Consider the following 21860-nt stretch of genomic DNA (forward strand, 5'->3'; position numbering starts at 1 on the left):
CTGGGTAAAGTGCCATTTTTCTAGTATCTAAACAAATAGAAATGTTACTCAGAAATTTATTACATCTTCATTAGACACTGACTTCTTTTGGCCAATGATATTTAAGGTGTCTTAGTTTTAATAGAAAAACTGGATGGATAGAAAGACTAAGCAAAGGGAAATTTAACAGTGAGGAAAGGAAGTAAGCTGAGACAGTGGAAAGGAAGAGAGACAAAGTATTTGTATGAAGAAACTTCTTTTGAAATGTTCAGTGGAGGGTTTTGTCTCCAGGTAGTATCTAACACACATTTCAGTTGACATGTATCCTGTAGATAAGCTTTGAGAAGTGACACTGCTTTACCCATACCTTGTAGTTGTGCCCAGTGATCCAAATATTCTTGGATTACTTCAAATGTTATTACTAAAGAACTGCAACTTTGTCAGATAACCATTTTTCTTTGAATTTGTCACTTTGCCTCTGAGCATTTATCTAAATTAAATTAGTTTTGTGTGAACTGAAAATGTATATTTTTATTGGGCCTTGCTGCTGCTCACTGCTGAAATCAGAAAATACTTGATAGACAACACCAGGAGCTCTTCTGTCTTGAGGAAAGTGTCTCATCAGGAAGAATTGCTAGAGAACAGGGCTACATACTTAGAAATGTGAATTCTATTTCTGACTTGGAGAACAAAAGTCCCCAGGTTAAATAAGTGAGTTTCTAATCACATATTTTGAATTTTTATTAATAATGCCAAAGGTTTTTCCTGCTTAAAGTGCTTCTGTATTGATAAAGTAGGTAATTATCACATTATAAGAATAGCTAATTATTATTTCTTTTAAAAATATTATAATTATAACTGTGCAATTCGTGTATATTCCAAAAGTATTGGCATTTTTTTTGTTGGTGGTTTGAAGTATGTGCAAAAATTATAGATGGGATAACATTAGCAAAAGGATGTCAACTCCCTGAGTAGTCTAATGGAGAAAATGTGGTCACTTGTTTCTGTTGCTGTCACTCATGGGTTTTTGAAGTTAATCTGCGTATGACTCATCAATCTTTTGAAGCATAGTATGCTATCTCAGCCAAATCTTGAAGGTAATAAGATGCTTTATTGGTGTATGAACTGCCTTTTAAGATTTTGTTGAGATGTGCATAGTAAATCTAATATTATTTACTTGGAGAGCAAAGCAACAGGCATGTTACTTAGCATTATGGCTATGATTATTTTACCAGTAATTTTATAACTCTGTCATTTGTGTTTGCTACATGCATAGGGAGTTGGCCTCTCAGTCCATGGACATTTCCGAGTTGCTACAGAGAAGACACTTTTTGCAATGCCAGAAACAGCAATAGGTAAGCATTTTAACAGATAATTATTGTTTAAAGTTTCGCTGTTTGTGCTTGTAATTAGGATGAAATGTCTTTGACTGTAAGCAGTAGAGGTAATGAAATAATTTTAAAAAGGAATTGGAGATGGCCATATATGGAAAATATCTATTAAATTAATAGCAACTTACCTGTATTCTGGGAATTTGATCATTGAGGTTTTTAACTTGGGGTTTAGTGTCTAGACTGACACGGCACAGTTTTTTTAAAAATTGAAGGGGATCTGAGGAACTAGGTCTTTGCTACAGATGTAGATAGATAAAGTCTGAAGAGCCCAGTGGAAGTATGTCAGCTTTACATTTGGAACTCAGTCAAACTGGCTGCACTACAAGCTGATCTGCAATGTTAATGAGACAGATTTTGAAATTCCAGCTTTTCTTGTAGATTATTAATGCAGACCCGTTACAGTTGTGTACAGATTGTGTGCAGGTCAGATCAAAGTATCGTCTTTTTTTTTTGGGTTTTTTTTTATTTACATAGCAACATGTTCCTTGTGTTTTCTAATGTTTGATCCTACAGCTTCTTTGCCAGCTCTGAGGTGTACAAAAGAAAATGTTGTGTCTCAGAGCTATATGAAGATGGTGATATGGCTCAAGAAGGGTCAGTCAGATTCAAGTGAACCCTCCTGTGAAATCATTCACGTTTCCCTTCAAGAAAATCCTGGCCCCAACAGGGTATCCACATTATTGTCTGGAATATATACTCCATCAATGTCCAGGTCCCTTCTCCCTGCTTATCAAGAGTGTTTAAGGAGAGTGCTTAAAACTTACAACCTATCCTGTGTTTCTCTCCTGCAAAATTTCCAGTTTCTACATCTTTCCAAGGAAATGCAGCTGAATGATGATTGCAACTGTTCTTACCTTTATATCCTCAAGCAGGAGGATGAGGCTAATCTGTAATACGTGCCCCTTTTGAACACATTTATTCAGAATAAAGAACCTTATCTGGTGGTTAAACAGCTTAAATGGCACCAAATGCGGTGCTATTATGTTCAATCTTAGTTTCACTTCAAAGAATTAGTTGTAAGGAGTAGGCACCATCATTTTCTTAAAAGAATTTTCAAACAGTTACATAATGTTAAAACTAAGAAATAATGTTAAAAAAATATCAGGACTAAGTTCTGAAAAGATAATAAAAGTTACAATATTGTGCTTTTGTTGAGTATATTTAAAGTACAATAATATTATTACAACTAAAGTTAAAATGTACACTTAGCTAATGACTGGATTTTTAACCAGTGGTGCCCCAGTTAGTAATGCTTAAAAGGTAGCATTTTTCGTATCTTTTCTTACACATACTATCTGTTCTTTACTGCTGTCCAGCCTGTATGAAACATTTCACAAAACTTACTCTGAAATCCTTAAAATATTAAATAAGCTGTGAGTGTCAAGTCAAATAAAGCATAATAAATCACCCAACTATAAACAAGCTGACTACCATTTTAACTCCTGAAAAAATACAAGAGCAATTCCTGCTAGCTGATAAATGTCATGTAATTTTTCTGAACAAATAAGTTTGGAAGGAAAAAAACAAGAACTATTGCAGCCCTCCAAATATTTTTCTTTGCTGAAGGAAAACTGAGTAAACTAAATAGCTCAAGCATTAATACAGCATGAATTTGCTTCATGCCTAAAGTTCATAATCAGTTGTTTGAAAAAGAAAGCTATTTGAAGGAAATATTTATTTTTAAAAAAACTAAACAGGGACGTTCTTTGACATATAAAATTATGTAATAATGATTCCTTCTTTGCTTTCTGCTTCAAAGGTAAAGATATGAGTAGTCATATTAAAAAAAAAAGTTGTACTTTACATACATTTCTTGTGTTGACAAGGACTTATTTAAACAAAAATAGACTGTGAAAACATGTAAAGGAAAAGCTTAGAACCTGCTTAGGAAAGAAAGTAATTAAAACCCTTTTAGGATCAATTAGAAGTAAAACCACTGAAATCTGTTTGGGTTTAAGGGCTTAGCTGTTTTGATCTCTGTGGTGTATGTTTAAAATGTCTAGCTGCCTAGATAATGTATTAATTGATTTTTTCATATGTTCACTTATTTCAGTAGGCATTACACCTTTTCTGTGAAATAAAAACAAAGCCTTCATTCAGCTGCTACATTTTCACACAATTACTCTGCATTTATACACCGCTATAAATAAAAGGATATAGATAGATATACCACTTTGCAAATAGGAATAAAAGGCAGATCTAGATTGCAGGGGTTTGAAACTGACGTAGATAAGATAAAGCACTGGGAAGCAGCTTAGATGGAGGAGGGTGTGGAAAAACCACTCATGAGAAGAACAAAAGGTGAAAGTATATTTTAAGAGGTAGGCTTTCAGGTGATATTATACTAATAGTGAACCCTTTCTTGTATATCCCTCTAAGTTTTTAGCTTTCTGTAAGTCCTTTACTAATAAATCTCCAAGCACCTCTGCAAGGTAAGGCAGGAATGTAGTGGTGCTACCTTTATCTTGTGCTTGGCAACTGCAGGGTTTCACAATTGGGATTACAGTGAAGCGTGTTGCTTCTGTCTCAGAGCACAAACTGAAAGTCAGCATTACAGGCATGGGTTTTTAGTCTGGTCTGTCCAGCAGACATTCAGTTCTTCTCTTACCTAAGTAGGGATTTGAGAAATAATTCTTAAATGCTATCAAAAGGGGAAAAAAAAAATTAAGCGTATGCAATACATTAAGAGAAACCCAGTAGCAAGCAGAAACATATGGGAAGCATCACCGAGAGAATTAAGAGGAATATGTAGAACAGGGACAAGAGGAGTAAAATTGAAGAAGAAAGGAAGACAGGAACCTAGAAAAGGATACAGTAGAAGCTGAAGTGGACTGTGTTTATGCAACCAAGTAAGTCTGAAGTGGATTAGTTACACCTTCGCTAATCTTGTTTGTAATTCCTTAATAATTAAAGAAACCCTAATTCGGTTTAGTTTTATTTGCCTCTAAAGCAACTTAAGCTAATCAATTTCAGAACTGATTTCCCTTTGTATGGCCATGTGGAAGGGCCCTATAGATCCCAATAGGAAGATGGCTTTCCCTCTGGAAACTTAGTGGAGCATGGGAAGAATAGTACTTCAACATTGGTATTTTCATTACAGTAAAGAGAAAAAGGTTGTTACTGTTGCAGTTCTGGTGGATGGGGAGAATAATGTGATTGAATTCTTGCTTTGGAGGGCATTTGTAAGAGAAGTTTCATTTTGAAATGAGGGATTTTTTTGCAGTAGTAGGGTATTCAAGAGGAGACAGATGAATGGAAACATAAAACTAAATGACAGTCTTGGCATCAACTTGATAGATATGATGGCTCAAATTGAGAAGGTAAAATGCAGAGTAGACTATTCAGAATGTGAGTACAGATGAAAAAGAAGGTAAGTGATGAATTTGGGTTAATACAGCTCAGGGCTTTTAAAGGGTGCCAAGGAGACATTTGACATTTTCGAAGAAGAGCCATATTTCTCAGTAGCTGATGGGATGAGAAATAAATGAGCTAATGGCAATACACGCCTCAGTGGGAATGGGAATAGAATAGCACAGCTGTAGTGATGCAGCAGAAATAAGCGAGGACCAAGGAGGAACTAGAGGAGAAGCTGAGAGATGAATGAGAACATAAGGCAGTGATGAACTCTAAAGATTATTGAGAGAAGGAAAACACTGAAGAGAAGCTGTCTGGAAGAAACCTCCCTTCAATTCCATCCAAGGGGGAGAAATATTCAGGGACCACTAATTTCCCACATCATAAAATCATTGTAATGGGGTCTTTCTATAAAACATACATTGGCTCTTTTGGGATTGAAAGCAATTACTTCCGAGTGAAAAATTACCACCTTCTATCAGAACCCCATTTAAACTCCTTATGTATATCTTTATTTTCCCAGTTAATATCTGTGCTTTTGCAAGTGTTTTCTGAGTTTCTTGTTGCTCATTTGTATTCTTTTTCATTAATTTTCATGTTTCATTTATTCTCTTAAAGTGAAAAAACCACCACCACACCTTTAATTTCTCCAAAAGACTTTCAGTTTCATGAATGCACCATTGGTGATTATTTTGATGTAGTAACTGGACGCTGCTGCTTTCCATTTTGATTCCTGAGATTGATGCAGCCATGCTTAAGTTTTCTGAAGTTTAAGTGTGTTAAAAATTACAAAAAATTGTTTGAATTTATTTTGTAGGTGATAAATGTATATAACAGAATAAAGTAGATACTGAGAAAGTGATGATTTTAAATATTTAAACTTTTATAAAAGTAGTTATATATTTTTCAATTACAACTTTTCAAAGTCTTAAATTTTATTCACAGGTTTGAATTTTTAAAAATTACTCTGTAGATTTTAAAAAATACAACTGTAAGACAGTCACTAAACTAAAAAGTTTTATAATTTTTTTCAAACTGCAGGTTAGTCATAGTCCTGTCAAAGAGCCAGGTATTAGGTCAGCATCTTGTGCCTCCACCTTGAGGAAGACCCTGGCAATACTGTTGATCTATTAATGAACTCTCAGCCCCAAAATTTGTTCAAACTTAGGTGTGTAAGAGGCACTTCTTCGTTCTTTGGCATTTTTATCAAAAGTAATAAAAGTAATAAAGGGCCTCAGAGAAAGAGCAGCATTCAGTTTGAGTTTGCACAAACTGTTCCACAGTTCTTGGTGTCACTTCTGGTTTTTGCTGAGAGTGTGCTTTTTGCTGAAGCATCTAAAAATGTCTCAAGTTGTTGGCAAATAGAGCCAACACTGTTGTCTGGTATATGCTTGTAAATTATGTGCCAGTGGAAAGGATACAGTTTGGAAGGTGTTCAAGAGTTTGCTTTTAGGAAGGGTTTTGACGACAGAGAAATGTCAAACCAAGTCGAGGAGAAATGGGCAAAAGAGGTGTGTCTAAGTCAGGGAGAAGAAAGTGAGACAAGAAGAAGTTACTAAGTTACATGCATGATTATGACAAATTCTTTTCCCTTCAAGCTTTTGTTTTGTTTTGTTTATTACAGGCCTTTTTCCTGATGTAGGTGGAGGATATTTCTTGCCAAGACTATCAGGAAAGATTGGCTATTACCTTGCACTAACAGGATTTAGGCTGAAAGGAGGAGATGTACTAAAAGCTGGCATCGCTACACATTTTGTAGAATCTGAAAAGGTAAGCTGCTATTTAGTGCTAGCACGGGTGCAGCCTACAACTGGAATGAGAAGTTTGAGTTGTGCAGCACACCAACACAATTTTACCAACTTGAGTGCATGCAGAGGCGCAATTATATTAGCTGGCCATGCTGGCACTGTTAACAGGGATCAAAAGGTACTCTCAAGCTGTCATTTTAACACTTGCCAGATGGTAGCAGCTTTGCTTGGAATAGGGAGAAAATGTTGCTGTCCTCATGATTCTACTGAAGGGCATGATTTGCAGAGCATAATTGAAGTTGCTTGAAAGATCGTACAATTTAGACAACAGTGCCTGAAATTTGACATTATACACCTGCAAAGTTTTTAATCTAGGTAACACCCCATTAATGTGTTCTTTACCAGGTCTCCCTAAGAGATATCCTATTTGTTTCTTACAGTGGTTGTAAGGAAGTGTAAAAATTCATATATTTGATAAATTCAGAGTCATAACGTTCCAGTAAGTTGCGTGGACATAAGTGAAGGAGAAACAATGAGTTCCTTTCCTTCTCTGCGACCCATGACTGTCATTGTAGAACTAGTTAGATACTATTTTGAGCGTAGCATGGTTGCCAGGCTCCTGGTCTTTCCTCTCAGACTGCTGTAGGCTGCCTTTACCTGCTGCAGCTGTAGCACTGTGCTGGGGGGCTGCTTGGGAAGCTGAGTTCTTTGCTGATCACTGCAGACATAATTAAATCCAGATGGTTCAACGGTGAAAGGTGATCTCTCACTCCTTGTTTTGCTTACTTGGTACCTCTTTAAGATCTACCTGCAATTTTATATACGTATATATTATATAATACTATTACCATAGCAGTAACAATTCAAGTAGTACATTTTGTTTGACTTACTTTGAATTAAATCTTATTTTTAATAGCTACCTGCCTTAGAGAAAGACCTGATAGCACTGAAATCTCCTTCAACAGAAAACATTTCAGACTTATTGAACTCTTACCACGCGAAGGTAATCTGATGATTTACTGAAATCAAGCAGAATTGTTAAATGTATGTCAAAACAAATTCTTTTTTATTCATGCTACTAATGATTTGTTTTATGGTTAAAAAATAATGGGTTTCCAGACTCCTCGCACTCTATAAAATACTAATTTGCAGCACTAAGGCCCACAGCGGACAAAATTAAAATGTCTGTCTTCACTTTTTATTCATTTTGGACTTGCAAGGGGAGTTAGCCTGAAATTCATGGATTCTGACAAGCACAAACGACAGAGGTAGAAGAACTACTGGCCTAGTCCAGAGGCTGCAGAAGTCACAGGGCCAGTTACTAAATGCTGTGCTGCTCACTTGGAAGTGGATGTTCTATTTCCATCCCAGAAACTTTCTTGACCTGAAGAAATGTTTTGCAAGCTTGATGCATTTGATGTAAATTTTAGCATTATTTTGACACCGATCATCTGCAGTCCTGCAGATTTGAAGCCTGAATTTAAAGGCTCAAGTTGTTCCTTTAATTTCTCAAATATTTTATGTGTTTGTAACCTTCAGGTAATGAAAGACTGAGTAAACACAGCAGTTATCAATAGGGTAAGTATTAGCAGAGTGCAGATAGGTTGAAGGGCAAGCATCTGAGATCTTAAAGCAACATTTTCAAGGGGAGAAAGGTGCTGTTTTCCCAATGGACAAACCCATAATTCTCTGTTATGATTTGAGGTGATATTGTATAACATATTGAAAATACATAATTAATATTTGTATTAGCCCCATGTAATAATGGCCATGAAAGGAAAAGGTTTTGGCTTTATAGTCAGTTTATTCAGTGGCTGTCTTCGCTTTTTTGATGTGCATTGTGGTCTTATTTCAAAAGAAAGGAAAGCTCTGGAGTCAAATCAAGATTCAATGTATTCAGTCAATCTGAGTACTACTTCTCAGTTGTTTGGCTTTTAAGTTAGCGGTGTCTACTCTTGTTATTTCTGGTTTGGAATTACTAAGTTCATATATAAAGATTAATTAGAAAAATAAATGGGATAAGCCAATTTATGTAGTAATACTGATTATTTTGACAAAATAGAAAGCTATTAAGCAGCAGTGATTATATGTTGCAGTCAACTGCTTTAAGGCATTGAATGGAAAAGGAAGCTGTGTATTTTTAGCTATCAGAGCTGAAATGACAGGGAACCTCTCTCAGGTTCAGCTGCTCTTACTGAAACATCTGCTTATGTCCTAAACCCCTTAATGCTGGAAGATCTGAAACATTTGACAGCATTTCCACATAAGGCCAACATATTTTTCACACTCTAGTTTTCTAAATAAAATTTTGTAAAATGACAGAGAAAAGATAAGGAAGAGAAACGCAGATTTGCTTTGTCGTTTTTTTAAAAATACTACACATATATTTGTCTGTATATTTTTAAGAAAACCAAACTTTTTTTTTTTTAAACATTCTCAGGTTTTTGAGTAGATGTATCTACACTGGCTTTCTTAGTGTATTTGATAGAAGTATGTTGACAGATTGATCATGATTACTTGTGTACAAGATAACCACGCAGTCAAATATGCATACTTAGTAGCACAGAGCAAGCACTGCATTATGAGGTGACATCTTTAGCATTCACAAGATAAAGTGACAAGTTCATTTATACACACTGCAAAATTATAATTCATTAAAAATGTCAGTGTCTTATGAATATTAATGTTCATTTATGATATGATATTTCTGTAACACAAATCATTGAGATTTTTCAGTACTGATAAGCTTTCCAGTCTAAAATAACCAAGTAAAATATGTATGTTTTTTTAAATAGAGCAAAATTGATCAAGAAAAGTTTGTACTTGATGAACACATGGAGAAGATTAACAGGTATTCAGCACTCTTTCTTCTTTTTTACTCTTTTGGGTAGAGAACATGAAGTTAGATCTAGTAACCTATCAGTGTTGCACAGATAAGGTGATAGAAATGACATTCAAATTAGCCATTTAAACTTTTTTGTCTTTAGGGAGTTATATCTGAAGCCCGTTAAATATTTCACTTGTCAGTATATTAAATACTGACATACTGAGCATATTTGCCTGGTTCATTTCATTATTCAGTTGGACAGGAAATGTCACGTAGCACATTAATACTCCTTGGTATAAGGCCATTTCTAGGATTCTTTGGAACTTCTGTGTATCGGAAAGGGAAGGAAAAATAAATAAGAGTGATAAGTGAGATCATGGACCTGTTGGAGTGGTTCCAGAGGAGGGCCACAAAGATCAACATGAGCCAGCAAAGGTGTGCTGGCAGCTCAGAAGGCCAACCATAACGTGGGCAAGGGGTAATGGCTTCAAACTGAAAGAGGGGAGATTTAGATTAGATATCAGGAAGATATCTATGAGGATGGTGAGACACTGGAACAGGTTGCCCAGAGAAGCTGCGGATGCCACATCCCTGGAAGTGCTCAAGGCCAGGCTGGATGGGGCTTTGAGCAACCTGCACACAGCAGAGGGGTTGCAACTGGATGAACCTTAAGGTCCTTTTCAACTTAAACCATTCTATGATTCTATAAGCAGCAGCTAAAACTCTTAAAGGATGGCAGTAACTAAGTTTAGAGATGAAAGATGTTGACGCCAAACCAACAGAATGGAGTTAAAGATTTGATGTGTTATAAAAACACAGATAAGACTGTTGGTAGTAATTAAAGTTCCTGGATAAATGTCAGAGTTTGTAAGTGAGGTTTATTGAACTGCTAGAGATTTGCAAAGGAAGAGAAGATGCCTGTTAACTGAATTACTTAACACTGAACAACAGGGAATACATTGATCAGAAAAGCCAGATCAGCTGGTCATGCTGTTTCTTATTTCTGTGTTACCAGCACTTCATAGGGAAGAAGTCTGAAGCAGTTAATTTAGTAACTAATTATTTTCTTTTAGTCTTTTTTCAGCAACTAGTATGGAAGAAATTGTTAAAAATTTAAAGCAAGATGGTTCTCCTTTTGCCACTAAGCAGCTAGAGGTAATGTCTTCCGTGTTATTTTTGTTAGATTTTAGCCTGATTCTGTATTTCCTTCTCATGGGTCAGACTTTAGTCACCTTATTAACATAACTAATACTACATAAACCAGTAGGACATTGGGATCCTAAAGTTCTCACATATAGTCCTGTGGGATTGTCAGTAGTTCTACTCAGACAAGAATATTCCTCTGCAAAACCATACAATGTGAATACCATCATATGTTGCATAAAATTGCAGTCTAGTAAAAAAAACAACCATAAATTCCCTTTCCCTTTTCCCCTCCTTGCGATCAGGGGGTTGTTGGTGACAGATTCCTTTTATAGGTTCTCATTTATTACCAAGGGTTGGAATAAAAGAGGGCCAGAACAATCTTGTTCATTTTCTTCCATTCCAGATATCTCATTTGGGTAGACAGCAAGCAATTTGTCATCACAAAGTATTTTTTGATCTTTTTAATGCATTTCTGAGTGTTAGATGTAGTCACTACTCAGAAAAAATGTACAGCAATATTACACACTTAATACACACTCCGGCCTCAAAAGCAGGAAGCAACTTACTCATTTATAAGTAATGTGTGTATTTTCTCTTTTTCCTTTTAAGTATCTGTATTCAGGTGCCTTGTAAAAGTTTGTCTTCGAGCTATTCAAATATTACTTAAATTTGGATAGAACAGAAGCACTTCTCCAACAAAAGCTTTGTTTTAACTTTGGTTACAGATCACAGAAGAAATCCTGCTTTTGTAATAAAACAAAACATCCATCATCTTCAGACTTTCATTTGAGCAGAAGGAATATTATTTTAGAACATAATATTATTAACATTAGACATCCTGTTTCAGATACACAGACGCATTTTTGGTTTTAGTTTTTAATTGAAGATTTAACATTTTGTCACTGGAACTCTCAAATCATTTTTGAGAAAAGAATTTTTAGATTGTCTTTCTACCAACCAATACACCTGGCTACATGTTATAGATGGCAGGGAAAGTAGTTATATTAAGGTCTGTTGAAACACTTTAATAGCATGTTAACAACAGTCACTTTGGGTGGATTGTATTTCTTTATAGTTACAAGGCAGTATTTTATTTGTAGACTTTATACAGTTTAATATAATTCTGCAGGCATATTATATTGATTAGTTTCAGTGGCAGGTGAAAACAACCAAGTGTTATTTACATTTAGTTTTTCCTAAGTTAATTTCATACAATTTTATGGCACTTTAAAACATAATCAGACCTAGCAGAACTTTTAAAAATAGGATATCAGCCTTTAAAGGGTGCATTTTTCAAAATAGAGTTTCTACTACAAAAGAGGCAAGGAATATGGAAACACTTTGTTACTGAAATATGTTAACTAGGTAGTTTGTTCTGCCACATTTGCTCTAGTTACCCAAACCAGGCTTGACTTGCTCTCTGCATCTGCAGCCTCATAACTCAGATCTCCCCTATTTAAAATTAAAAAAAAGTTCTTGCTCCTTGTTGTTTAGTGGGGTACATTTGTTTCTTATTTGTAATTTAGAACTTAAAACTATGCCATCTACTTCAAATTATGAATTTGTGTAGCTGTTTTGTTTTTTTCAAGTCCTGTACAAAAAAAAAGGATCTTTTGTTGCGTCTTCAGTTTTCTTATTTCATGTCTTTAATAGGACTTTATAGCAGCTTTTATCTTTCATATGATTAGTAAGTGACTGTTCATGGAGCTGACAGAAGTTCCTGAACAATGATCTGTTTTCTGTTCAAGAGATGAGACCATGTTAATATGAGTTGCTTCTGTCCACACAGAAATTTGTGGGAAAAACACACCACCAAAATTTTCTAGCAGGTTCGAGTCTTATCAGTGTGAACAAGTACAAAAGGTTCAGACAAGTTTCTAACAGCACGCCTTCTGTGCTAAGCAGTAGGATTAAGTAACTTTGTAGGATCAGATACTTGATTTTTTCTGTGAAAGATCCATAAAGCCGAAGAAGGAAAACGCATTGGGGAGAAAGGGGGTTTAAAAAGGGATTCAGGTATAAATCTCGCTTTTTCCAGGAAATGCCAGTTGAACTGGAGGTTTTGTTTTACTAGGAAAGCAAAAATGTAATTAAACTTAATTATAGCTAGAGGAAGAATGGTAGCTTGCACCCTGGCAGCTGAGCAATTCACAACACCTACAGACAAAGCACTGGCCTGCTGTCGCATTGCTCAGAGGAGCGGAGTTCAAAGAGCCCTGTGTTAGAGCAGGTTAGTTAGAGCAGGGAACATATAGCAAAATTATGACAGTCTGAGATTATCAGACATTATCCTTGATAGCAGTTTGCTGACTTGTGTGAAGCGAGTCATTCTCCTCACCAGTAGTGTCACAGTACCAAGAGTATGTCCCTATGTGTTTCCTGTCACTGTGAAATCAAGGTTTCCCTTTAGTGTCCAGGTACAGGAACAACAGCACATTCAAATGATAAATATAGAAACTAGAAGGATTCAGTAAGAGCAGTGTGTATGCTTATTTTCTTTGTTTCCCTGTATATTTATTATACATATTAGTAAGTTTATGGAATCAGCCCTAACTGAAAGTCTGATACAAATACCCTAATTTGGAGGCACCCCTTGGATGTACAAATACCTTTTAGTGTTAATAGAATGGAACTACTAGTTCTGCTATAATCCAAGTATGCTGCAAGTCATGCTGTCCTAGGTATCCTGTTCTGTTCAATCTGCAGTACTTCTGCTTTTTACTTTCAAAACATGCCTGCTTAGCAGGCTTTTACATATCAGATACTAAAGTGGTTTGCATGAATAAGAGGAATGTAAAATTGTTAAAATTCAGCTTGAAAATGGCTTTATGATTTAAATCACATTTTGAATCCAGTTACAAATAGAAAGCTAGAGTACTAACACACTTTTTGAACTCATGAGCCAAAAATCTTTAATCTGAGTGACAGAAATATACCACTTCTAATTGGATGAAGTAAGCATGTGGGGTCAAAACCTGAAAAGCATGCGATGTTTGACTTGGCTTTCACACAATGCTTTCTTACAGCTTTTTTTGGCAGGACGGTACACCTTCTGAGCACTAATACTCCATGATTTACTAGCCTTCATTGTTACTGAATGAATTCCAGTGTATTGTGAAGGATGCTGCAGAGGCTAAGAATTAGAAGAGACCTTGTCCAGACCTACTGGTCAGGCTGGGATGCAGAAACTCCCTGTTAACAGACCAGTAAGAGAGTGATATATCTGTCCTTAAGCAGCTTTTCTGTGATGCTTTGGCTAGATGCTCAAATTTTGTCAAAGCTCATCCAGAACCATTGTTTGCTGCAGACGAACAAATGCTTTGATATCTCAGAAAGTAAGTGATGGGTGTCTTCATCTATTGCAAGGGAATTCAGACCTTTGGGAGAGTTGTTGGTTTTTTTTTTTTTCATTTGTTTGTTTCAACTTAAAGAAAGCCTGCCACAAGGACCCTAAGCAGGTCAGGTCAGAAACTTTATGGGCCTTGGAGACAAGAGGCAGCCACTACTCCAGCTGTTCCTCTTGTAAGGGACTCCACTGAGTCAGTGGCACTGAACTCAGTCACTTTCTGACAGTATCTTACTGGAATTTAGGTCTATTGCAAATTCAGCTTGTAGCTTTCAGGATCATCATGCTGAAATCAAGATAGTCTCAAGGATACCGGAATAGATGTCAAATACTTCTATGCAGACTTCTTTGCATTTTAGTACTCCCCACTTCAGCCTATCCTGTCTCTTTTTCAGGCTTGTTCCCTAGCACCAATCCCCTCCTCCACTTTGTACAGAGAATTTATTTATAGATACCCTGATGACTCATTTTTCTGCAATTACACCTACCCATTTTCTTTCCTTGTTCCTCTTCCTTCAGCTTCATTTATGGCAGTCCCTCCTCCACCTTCAGCCTCATTGATATGCCATGCTAAGGCAGCTGCTGGATGCACTAGACTAGTTAAGTGCTGTTCTCAGTTCTTCCCCATTTCAGTGCTTTCTTTCACCAGAAAAAACTTGCTATTACCCTTTCACCTAGGGAATCATCCGCTTTAACCTGGTCTGAGCAAAGACTTTCAAATCTAGATGACAGAATGTGAAACTCAAAGGAGAAAAGGTCCAGTACGAAGGTAAAGCCAGCAAGAGCACATTATGGGAAATAAGGGGTCCAGTTAAGAACTGCTATCTATCCCAGCCCTACATAGTGATGTAATTAGAGGTGTAGCTGGTTCCTTCATCTGCTGAAAGGTAGTGTGGTGTTAGAGAGGAACTCAGGAACTGCTGACAGTTTGAGCCAGCTTTAGCTCTTTCCAAACCAGCTTCTCTCTCAAGCGAGCGGTCAACATGCGAATAATAGAATGACAGAACCAGTGCTTTTAAGGTACAATTGCCCAGCCTCCTGCTTCTATAGCAATTGCATGTTTTCCAGCTTAACTAGGCAAAATGGGTCAGTGCTGTATCAGCTGGTGTCTGGAGAGGGATGAAGAGTAATTGGGAGCCAGAAAAAATGTTAATGTTTATGACTGGAAACCTGCCATTTCAGTCTGTGAGTAAGGAGTCTAATGTCTGCAATGAAAATAATGTAAAGAGGCAAATCTTACCATCTGCTGCTTTTCAGTAGTGGTAAAAGTGTCCTAATTAACAGGAAATATCTATTGTACTGTGAATAATACAGAGCTTTTAGTTGGGTTTACAGGGAAAGAAGAGTCCTGTTTACAGGAAGAAAACAAAGATCAACAACAATAAGGTTTAACTCCTTTCCCCCACAACCCTGAAAGCTTTAAAGCTCAGTTCTGTTTTCTTATCTAGGTTTTTGTCTTTCTCCCCACCTCCCCCTTGTGTTTACTGGCATGCTGTTAATTGAAGGATAATCATGAGAGCCAGATTTACAGCATTTGTCTGTGTGCCTTAAACAGATCCTGTTTGTTGCATAATATTTGTAGCCTGTAGCTCTGTCAAAAGAAGGCAAGACCTCTCCAGGCTTCCCATCAGCAGAGCAATGTAGGGCTAAATTACTGCAGTATCTGTTGATCCCAGCCTGGACAAATACACCTTTATGTTTGATTTCTTTTAATATTTTTTTCCTTCCACAATTTTCTTCTTAGTATATTGTCTAGTATTTGCAGATGATCACAAAGCAACTACTTAAATTTGGTGGCTTATCTCACTATTATTACCTTACTACTCTGATGTACCAAATAAAATGTAAATGCTGTACAATATTAATATCAGTAGCTACAATATCAGTAACATCTAAGAGCAATTCAGACCATATATTTATATTTAAAAAGATATAATTGCTTGTAAGACTCACTTTCACTTCTCAAAAGAATCTGTTCAGAAATGGCTTTCAAGCTGTGTTAGATTCTCTGGCTTGTGGTAATTTGATAATAAGTGATGTGACCTAGGCTTTCCACGAGCCATGGCACACTTCCCAGAGATCTTGCTTTTGTGCAAGGAAGCTTATGCAAGGAAGTTCATTTAGTATGACAGTGTGGTGGGAGGGAGCAGAAGGAACAGGTATCACAGAAGGGAGCTAAGGGAGAAGAGTGCCATCATTAACTTAAAGTTTAAAATGCAAAAAAGACAGACTTACAAATGTGTCTAAATTGAAGAGAATAAAAACAATTGTTACTGTCTTCCTCAGACTATTAATAAGATGTCACCTACATCCTTAAAGATGACTCTCAGACAGCTCAGAGAAGGAGCTTCCATGAGCTTACAAGATGTACTCACAATGGAATACAGACTGAGCCAAGCATGCATGGTGAGCAAGCAGCCTTGTGTGTCTTTCCAGCCATGGAGGGGTAGCACGTCTGTCAGCCACTTCAGTTTTATAGATTACATCAAGGGCTCAAAATTTATAGGTTTGGGTTTTTCCCCCACCCCCCCCGTACCTTGTATTAGGCTGTCACTTTTTTTTTCCAGCTACACGTATTTATATGGAACTCTAAAGAAGAATGCATTGATGATGGTCAAATGGGAATGATTGAGGACTTTTGTCAAGAAAAAACATGATAAAGTTACAATATAGAAAGTTCTGTATTTGGACCATCATTTTAAAACTCTGGTGTTCTTGAACAGATTTTCTGTTTTAATTACTTAGCTCTCAGTGCCTCAGTTCCCATCAGCAGGATGGGAATAATATATCACTGTCTTTCAGGAGTGCTGTAATAAACTTAAAGAAAACAAGAGATTTTAGTACTATTTGTAGTAAGGGCTGAGTACTTGGAGAACATGAGGAAGTGATCCTTTCAGTAGAACAGAGTTGCTAACTGAATTATCTAAACAAATTCCTCAAAGCTTCCCCATGGCACCCTTATTAGTTTTTTCACATTTTAAAAAAAGATTTTTATGTATCTGATGAAATGATTTGTGATAATTAAAAAAGAGTGAAAATGTATTTAATTCTGATATGTTGTAGCACCTGACAGTATCTTTGCCATATCTTTCCTGGAACTAGTGTTGTTGCTCCATTGCTAGTGAGGTATCCTTAGGGATTTTTTTCTAATAAAGGTAAACATAACATTTAAAACAACAACAACTAAAAAAGGATGTTTCCAGGATTCCATTTAACTGCAAAGTATCTCAAGTATACAGAATACATCACAGTTCCTGAAGAGTGGCCTTTCTCTGAAGAATTTCTGATCCTACACACCTTATCCCCTGTCATACAAAACTCTTCAGAAAAACCTGAGATTAACCCAGAGAGAGGGTTTACACTGCATAAAAGTTGGCTGATCACCTACAGTTCAACAGACTGATTTTTAGAGTTGTGGCTGCATTCAAGCAAGAGGATAGAGAGCTCTTTAATAAGTAAAGAGAAAGTAGGACTAGATGAGAACAGTACAAGTGGGATTTAACAGAATCTTGAGAATTCACATTTCAAGCAGAAGTGGGATAGGGAAAGATGGGATAAATAGAATGCATCATGTTACAGCTTGGTTTTTTTTGTCTTTCAGAAAGGCCATGACTTCTATGAAGGGGTTCGAGCAGGTAAGCATGCACACCAGAAATACTGCTCAAACTTAAATAATATGCAAACGCAGTGTTGTATTGCTTCTCTAGAGGTTAAGGAAAGTACGTGCAGCAAAAGCCCAGAGAAACCTCCCAGCTCGCTACAGGGTTTGCTTATTGGACTCTTGTATTCCCAAAATTTATTATTTGTTCCAAAGGGTAACAGCCATGTTGTTTCCTTTGTGTAATCTCAGTTACCTAATGTTATGTATCCACCTGGTAACACAGCACCGTGAAAAGGTGTCACCAGTTCATTGGGAAAGTTCAAAATATATTTAATACAGATAGTAGTGAGTAGCTACGTGTATCATTTGTGTGTCCAGACTTAGTGCAGCCTCATAGCTGGTTCAGCAGCTGAAACATGGTTTAAAACTCAAAGTCAAGACCAACTATTTGCGTAGAAAATTGTTAGAACAGACACTACTTTCACCCATGTCCAAATACCTCTATATAGAGATCTTGCCATTAAAAAACTATATATGTAAACCTAATGTTAAGTAATTCAGCATTTTAAGGCGTTGGTTAAAATAGGCAGTGGTAAAAGTGGAGCAGCAGCTCAGCAAGTTCACCTAGGGGACAGACTTAGATTCTGTCCTTGATTCTACTGCTGATTCACTATGCAGTTTGTCAAACCCAATGTCACATCTGTTAGAAACTGTAGTAATTATTTATGTACTATTCAGCACAAGATGAAACAAAGCAGACGCATTTCCTTTTCCAAGGAGCTTACAGTACAAAACATTTGGATGAACAACACTTTGGGGTTGAGGGAACCTGTCTTGTAATTCACACATTTACATACTTGAGTATATTATATATCATCACCTCCTCCTCATTTTCTTTATATCTGTCTTTATAAAGTAGTCTAAAATCCACTTGAGTAAGTGGATATTTGTTTGAGCATTCACTATTAGTAATAATGTATTAAAGGTAGCCTGGGGTGAGATATGCAAAGTTCATTTGTACAGCATGGAAAAAGTTTCTGATTTTAATTAATCAATCTTTAGCATGTATTAGCAGAGACTCCTTTGAAGAGTTTACCACAACTTACCAGTTAAGAAGGACCTGGTTTTCAATGTGTAATGAGGACAAAGATATCTGTTCAGTGGTTTATATGGTGACTTAGAATATATCCTAGGAATATACTTTTTAAAATACATTTGAAGATGAACAACAAACCAAATTCTCACTCAGAATGCACAAGGTCATTAAACCATCTGGGGATATAGTAGAGCACAGAAGCAAGTAATTTGTCAGTATGGCCAGTAAATTATACTAACTGCTTGTAAAGAAAAAAGCTTCAAGAACAGCAGTTGGGAACCTTCTCTTTTACACTCATATACTCAGATACTATAGCAAAGGCTTAACTACATCAGAGGAATAAAAAAAAAAAACAAACCAACAACCTGCCACCAGAGATCCAGCTGCACTGAGGGGACTGCTAAGTATAATAATGTGTCCTTGGAGCAGTTTTGCTCTCTGCTTACTGCATATATCTTGTTCTCAGATTTGCCTTCCTAAAATTGTTTTTCTTGTTTAAGAGTGGTGCAGAATCTGACTCAAAATCATTTCTAGTTGGGTCTAACGTCATAAAAATCATTATCCAACAACATGCTGAGCATCCTTTTTACTAGGAATTAAGATTATTAAGTACTTCACAGGATCAACCATAGTGAATAAAAGTGAAAAAGATAAAAATGTTAAGTATTAGTTTTTATTTTATTTAAACATTACATTCCAAGCATTTAAGAGCCAGCTGTTGACCCTGTCTACCACAAGAGGATCTACCACAAAATAAAGTTAAGATAGAATAATCAGATTTTAGTTTTTGAAGATTGTTTTTCAGCAGCAATTGCCATTGGTCAGGTTTTAATAACAGCTTTTATCTGCTTCAAACCATAATTTGAATAGGCATTCTAGGGAAGTAGTTTGTTTAAAAGCTTTTTAAACCTGCTTTGACCCGAGGTCAAAATTTCATTTTTCTTTTAGCCAGTTTTCTTTGAGCCAGACTGAAAATCTGCTGGCAAACAGTCTTGCCCATTTATGATTCTTGCGATTTGATGTACTAAATAAAAGCCAAAACTCTTAAAGCATAAAATACACAGATCATATTTCATGATATTCCATCAACTCTTTCCCTTATAATGCTAAATGTGGTCTTTGAACACTTCAGATACCCATTTTTCACTTTGATTTATAGAATAGTACATAAACTAAGAAGTGCAAAGCTCTCAGTAATTTCCAAGGATTTTGGTTTTTAATTCTTACTGCATAAGAAAAGTGTCAATTTGGGAACCTGTGCCCAAACATATCCAGGTAAACTACAATCTCAGCAGCCTGTGGGGACAAAAATCTGTTAAATTAGCCTCCTGAATATTTTTGCAGGAATGTACACTTGAAATGGAATTTGAAAGGCCTTCCACATATCGCTGATCCTGCAAAGTATTTCTGTAGGGCTTCTGCCCTCCTGCAGCGCCGGCAGCTGTGAGCCTTACCCTGGGCACAACCCCCTGCAGTCACTGAGAAGCTAGAGAGATTTCATTGCAACCAACAGAATTTTAGGTGCTTAGAAATACCAGTAAGTGAAACTAAGCAATAGAACACTAATTGAAGTCTGGTAAAGTCACTGCTTCTGAAAAAAAAAATAATTCGAAACTCCTCTGTTAAAGAGGTAAAAGAACACAAGAACAAACCCTCAACACAATGTTTACGTGCAGTTACTTTTATCGTAATGAACTTCCCTTAGCCTACCTTAGAAGTCTTCATAATTATGGTTCCTTTCTCGTAGTGATTCTTATCTCAAACTGGAGAAATACAAAATATACAGAAGTTAATGCAGAAAGGGAATATTTTCATGATACAATTAGAAAAAAAAAAGTTTAACTCACATGAGACTAAAGATTTAATTAGAGAGACTATTATCATCATTCAGTTTATCCACCAGAGTAAAAATGGCCACAGACCCAAACAGAAAGATTAACTTGATTACACATTAGTACCATAGAGTGGAGAATTATCAGCAATTACTACTGTATTTCAGAGTTGAAAGTGTAGTATTTACACAGGGACTCCTCTCTCCCCCCAATTTAAAGAGTCTCTAGTCAGTGTTGTCTTTTGTGGATAACAGTTAAGATTATTTTAGCCAGACTGTGAACTTCAACTGAAGTTGAAGAAAATCATTAGACAAGTACTACTCCGATGGAATAAATGCAGTTGATTTGGGACACTTACATATTTTCACCCAAACCAACTAATGGCTTCACATCATAGTGTTTAAAATTAACTTGTAGGTTCATAACTTTTCAGTAAGTTTCCCAGTTGAATTCCTTAGTGAAATCGCTCTCTTACAGCACATTTCTTTTAAATAATTGTCCACATGGATTCTACTCTCTGTGGAATTACAGCTTCTATCTGTTTAATGGGATTCTTTTCCAAATCAGTGTTTATTTGCATCCAAAGAGTCCTGAGCCTTGTATTTGCAGGTAAATAGGCACAGGGCTCCAATTCTCCTTGGAGATGCAAGCTGAAGAGTTGTGATGCTTATATGTCTTCAGCCACAGAAATATTAATTAGAGCTGTTATCATTTGAACAACATTTATTTTCTAGGCATTTTCCCAGCGTTGGGAAAAAATAAAAAAGAAGATTTCAAGTCACATTTTTTACCACAAGCTGCCATAATGCCTGTCTTTTAACAGCACACAATCTTTAGGGGGACATTCTTTCCACCAAACTTAAAATCCAACTCCTTCACACATTTCTCATCCCAGATAGTTCTAGTTTAGTCACCAAGAATGAAATCTGTTTAGAAAGACGTGACAACTTACCTTAGCTATTAGTCTTCAAAATATCTAGTCTCTGTGAGTGTCTTTTGTCCACGTGCCTTTAGAACCATCCTACTCTAAAGTCTTTGTCAAAAAGAATGAACAAACTCTACTCTCAGCAGAGGAACTCAGGAGGTGTGTGCTGCCCTCCCCTATATGCTGTGGGCTGTGTTGGTCAGGCAGCCTCCCAGGATGCAGGTGCATCTCAAATCAGGTGCTGATATCACACATCTGAAGGGGATGTGTATTGAGGAGGGATGTTGGGTGGCAGTACTTCCTAGAGTGCCACAGTTACTATAGCTGTTCTTTTTTAAATCAGAAAAATTTCACATTTTGAATAGCAGCTTTGTGGGTTTTCTTGGAGCCACAAAGGTGCTTGGAAGGACACTCTAGAATTCCATTCATATTGCTCATTTTTACACACAAATAAACTCTCTTGTCTTGTTACTGTTTGCTAGTGCAGCTGTTCTTGCTGACATGCCTTCAGCAGTTCTGTAACACAAGGAATGCTGTTTGAGAATTGATATTTTCTTGTTACACTTTTAACATGCAATTCATTCACTGACAATTTTATCTCCAGTGATGTGC

General features: G+C 36.5%; 1 protein-coding gene across 4 annotated transcripts in view; it reads left to right on the forward strand.

Annotated features, from left to right (window-relative positions):
* HIBCH (3-hydroxyisobutyryl-CoA hydrolase) overlaps window positions 1–21860 on the forward strand; it is a 43975-nt gene that overhangs the window by 18709 nt on the left and 3406 nt on the right. For all 4 annotated transcript variants that reach the window (XM_014954333.1, XM_014954334.1, XM_014954335.1 and 1 more), the window contains exons 7-13: window positions 1256–1334; window positions 6352–6497; window positions 7392–7478; window positions 9271–9326; window positions 10376–10457; window positions 16081–16200; window positions 17396–17429. In XM_014954333.1, coding sequence (XP_014809819.1) covers window positions 1256–1334; window positions 6352–6497; window positions 7392–7478; window positions 9271–9326; window positions 10376–10457; window positions 16081–16200; window positions 17396–17429 — 604 coding nt within the window. The remainder of the gene's footprint in view (window positions 1–1255; window positions 1335–6351; window positions 6498–7391; window positions 7479–9270; window positions 9327–10375; window positions 10458–16080; window positions 16201–17395; window positions 17430–21860) is intronic.

The sequence above is a fragment of the Calidris pugnax genome, unplaced genomic scaffold, assembly GCF_001431845.1.
Source record: "Calidris pugnax isolate Ruff unplaced genomic scaffold, ASM143184v1 scaffold103, whole genome shotgun sequence".
NCBI lineage: Eukaryota > Metazoa > Chordata > Aves > Charadriiformes > Scolopacidae > Calidris > Calidris pugnax.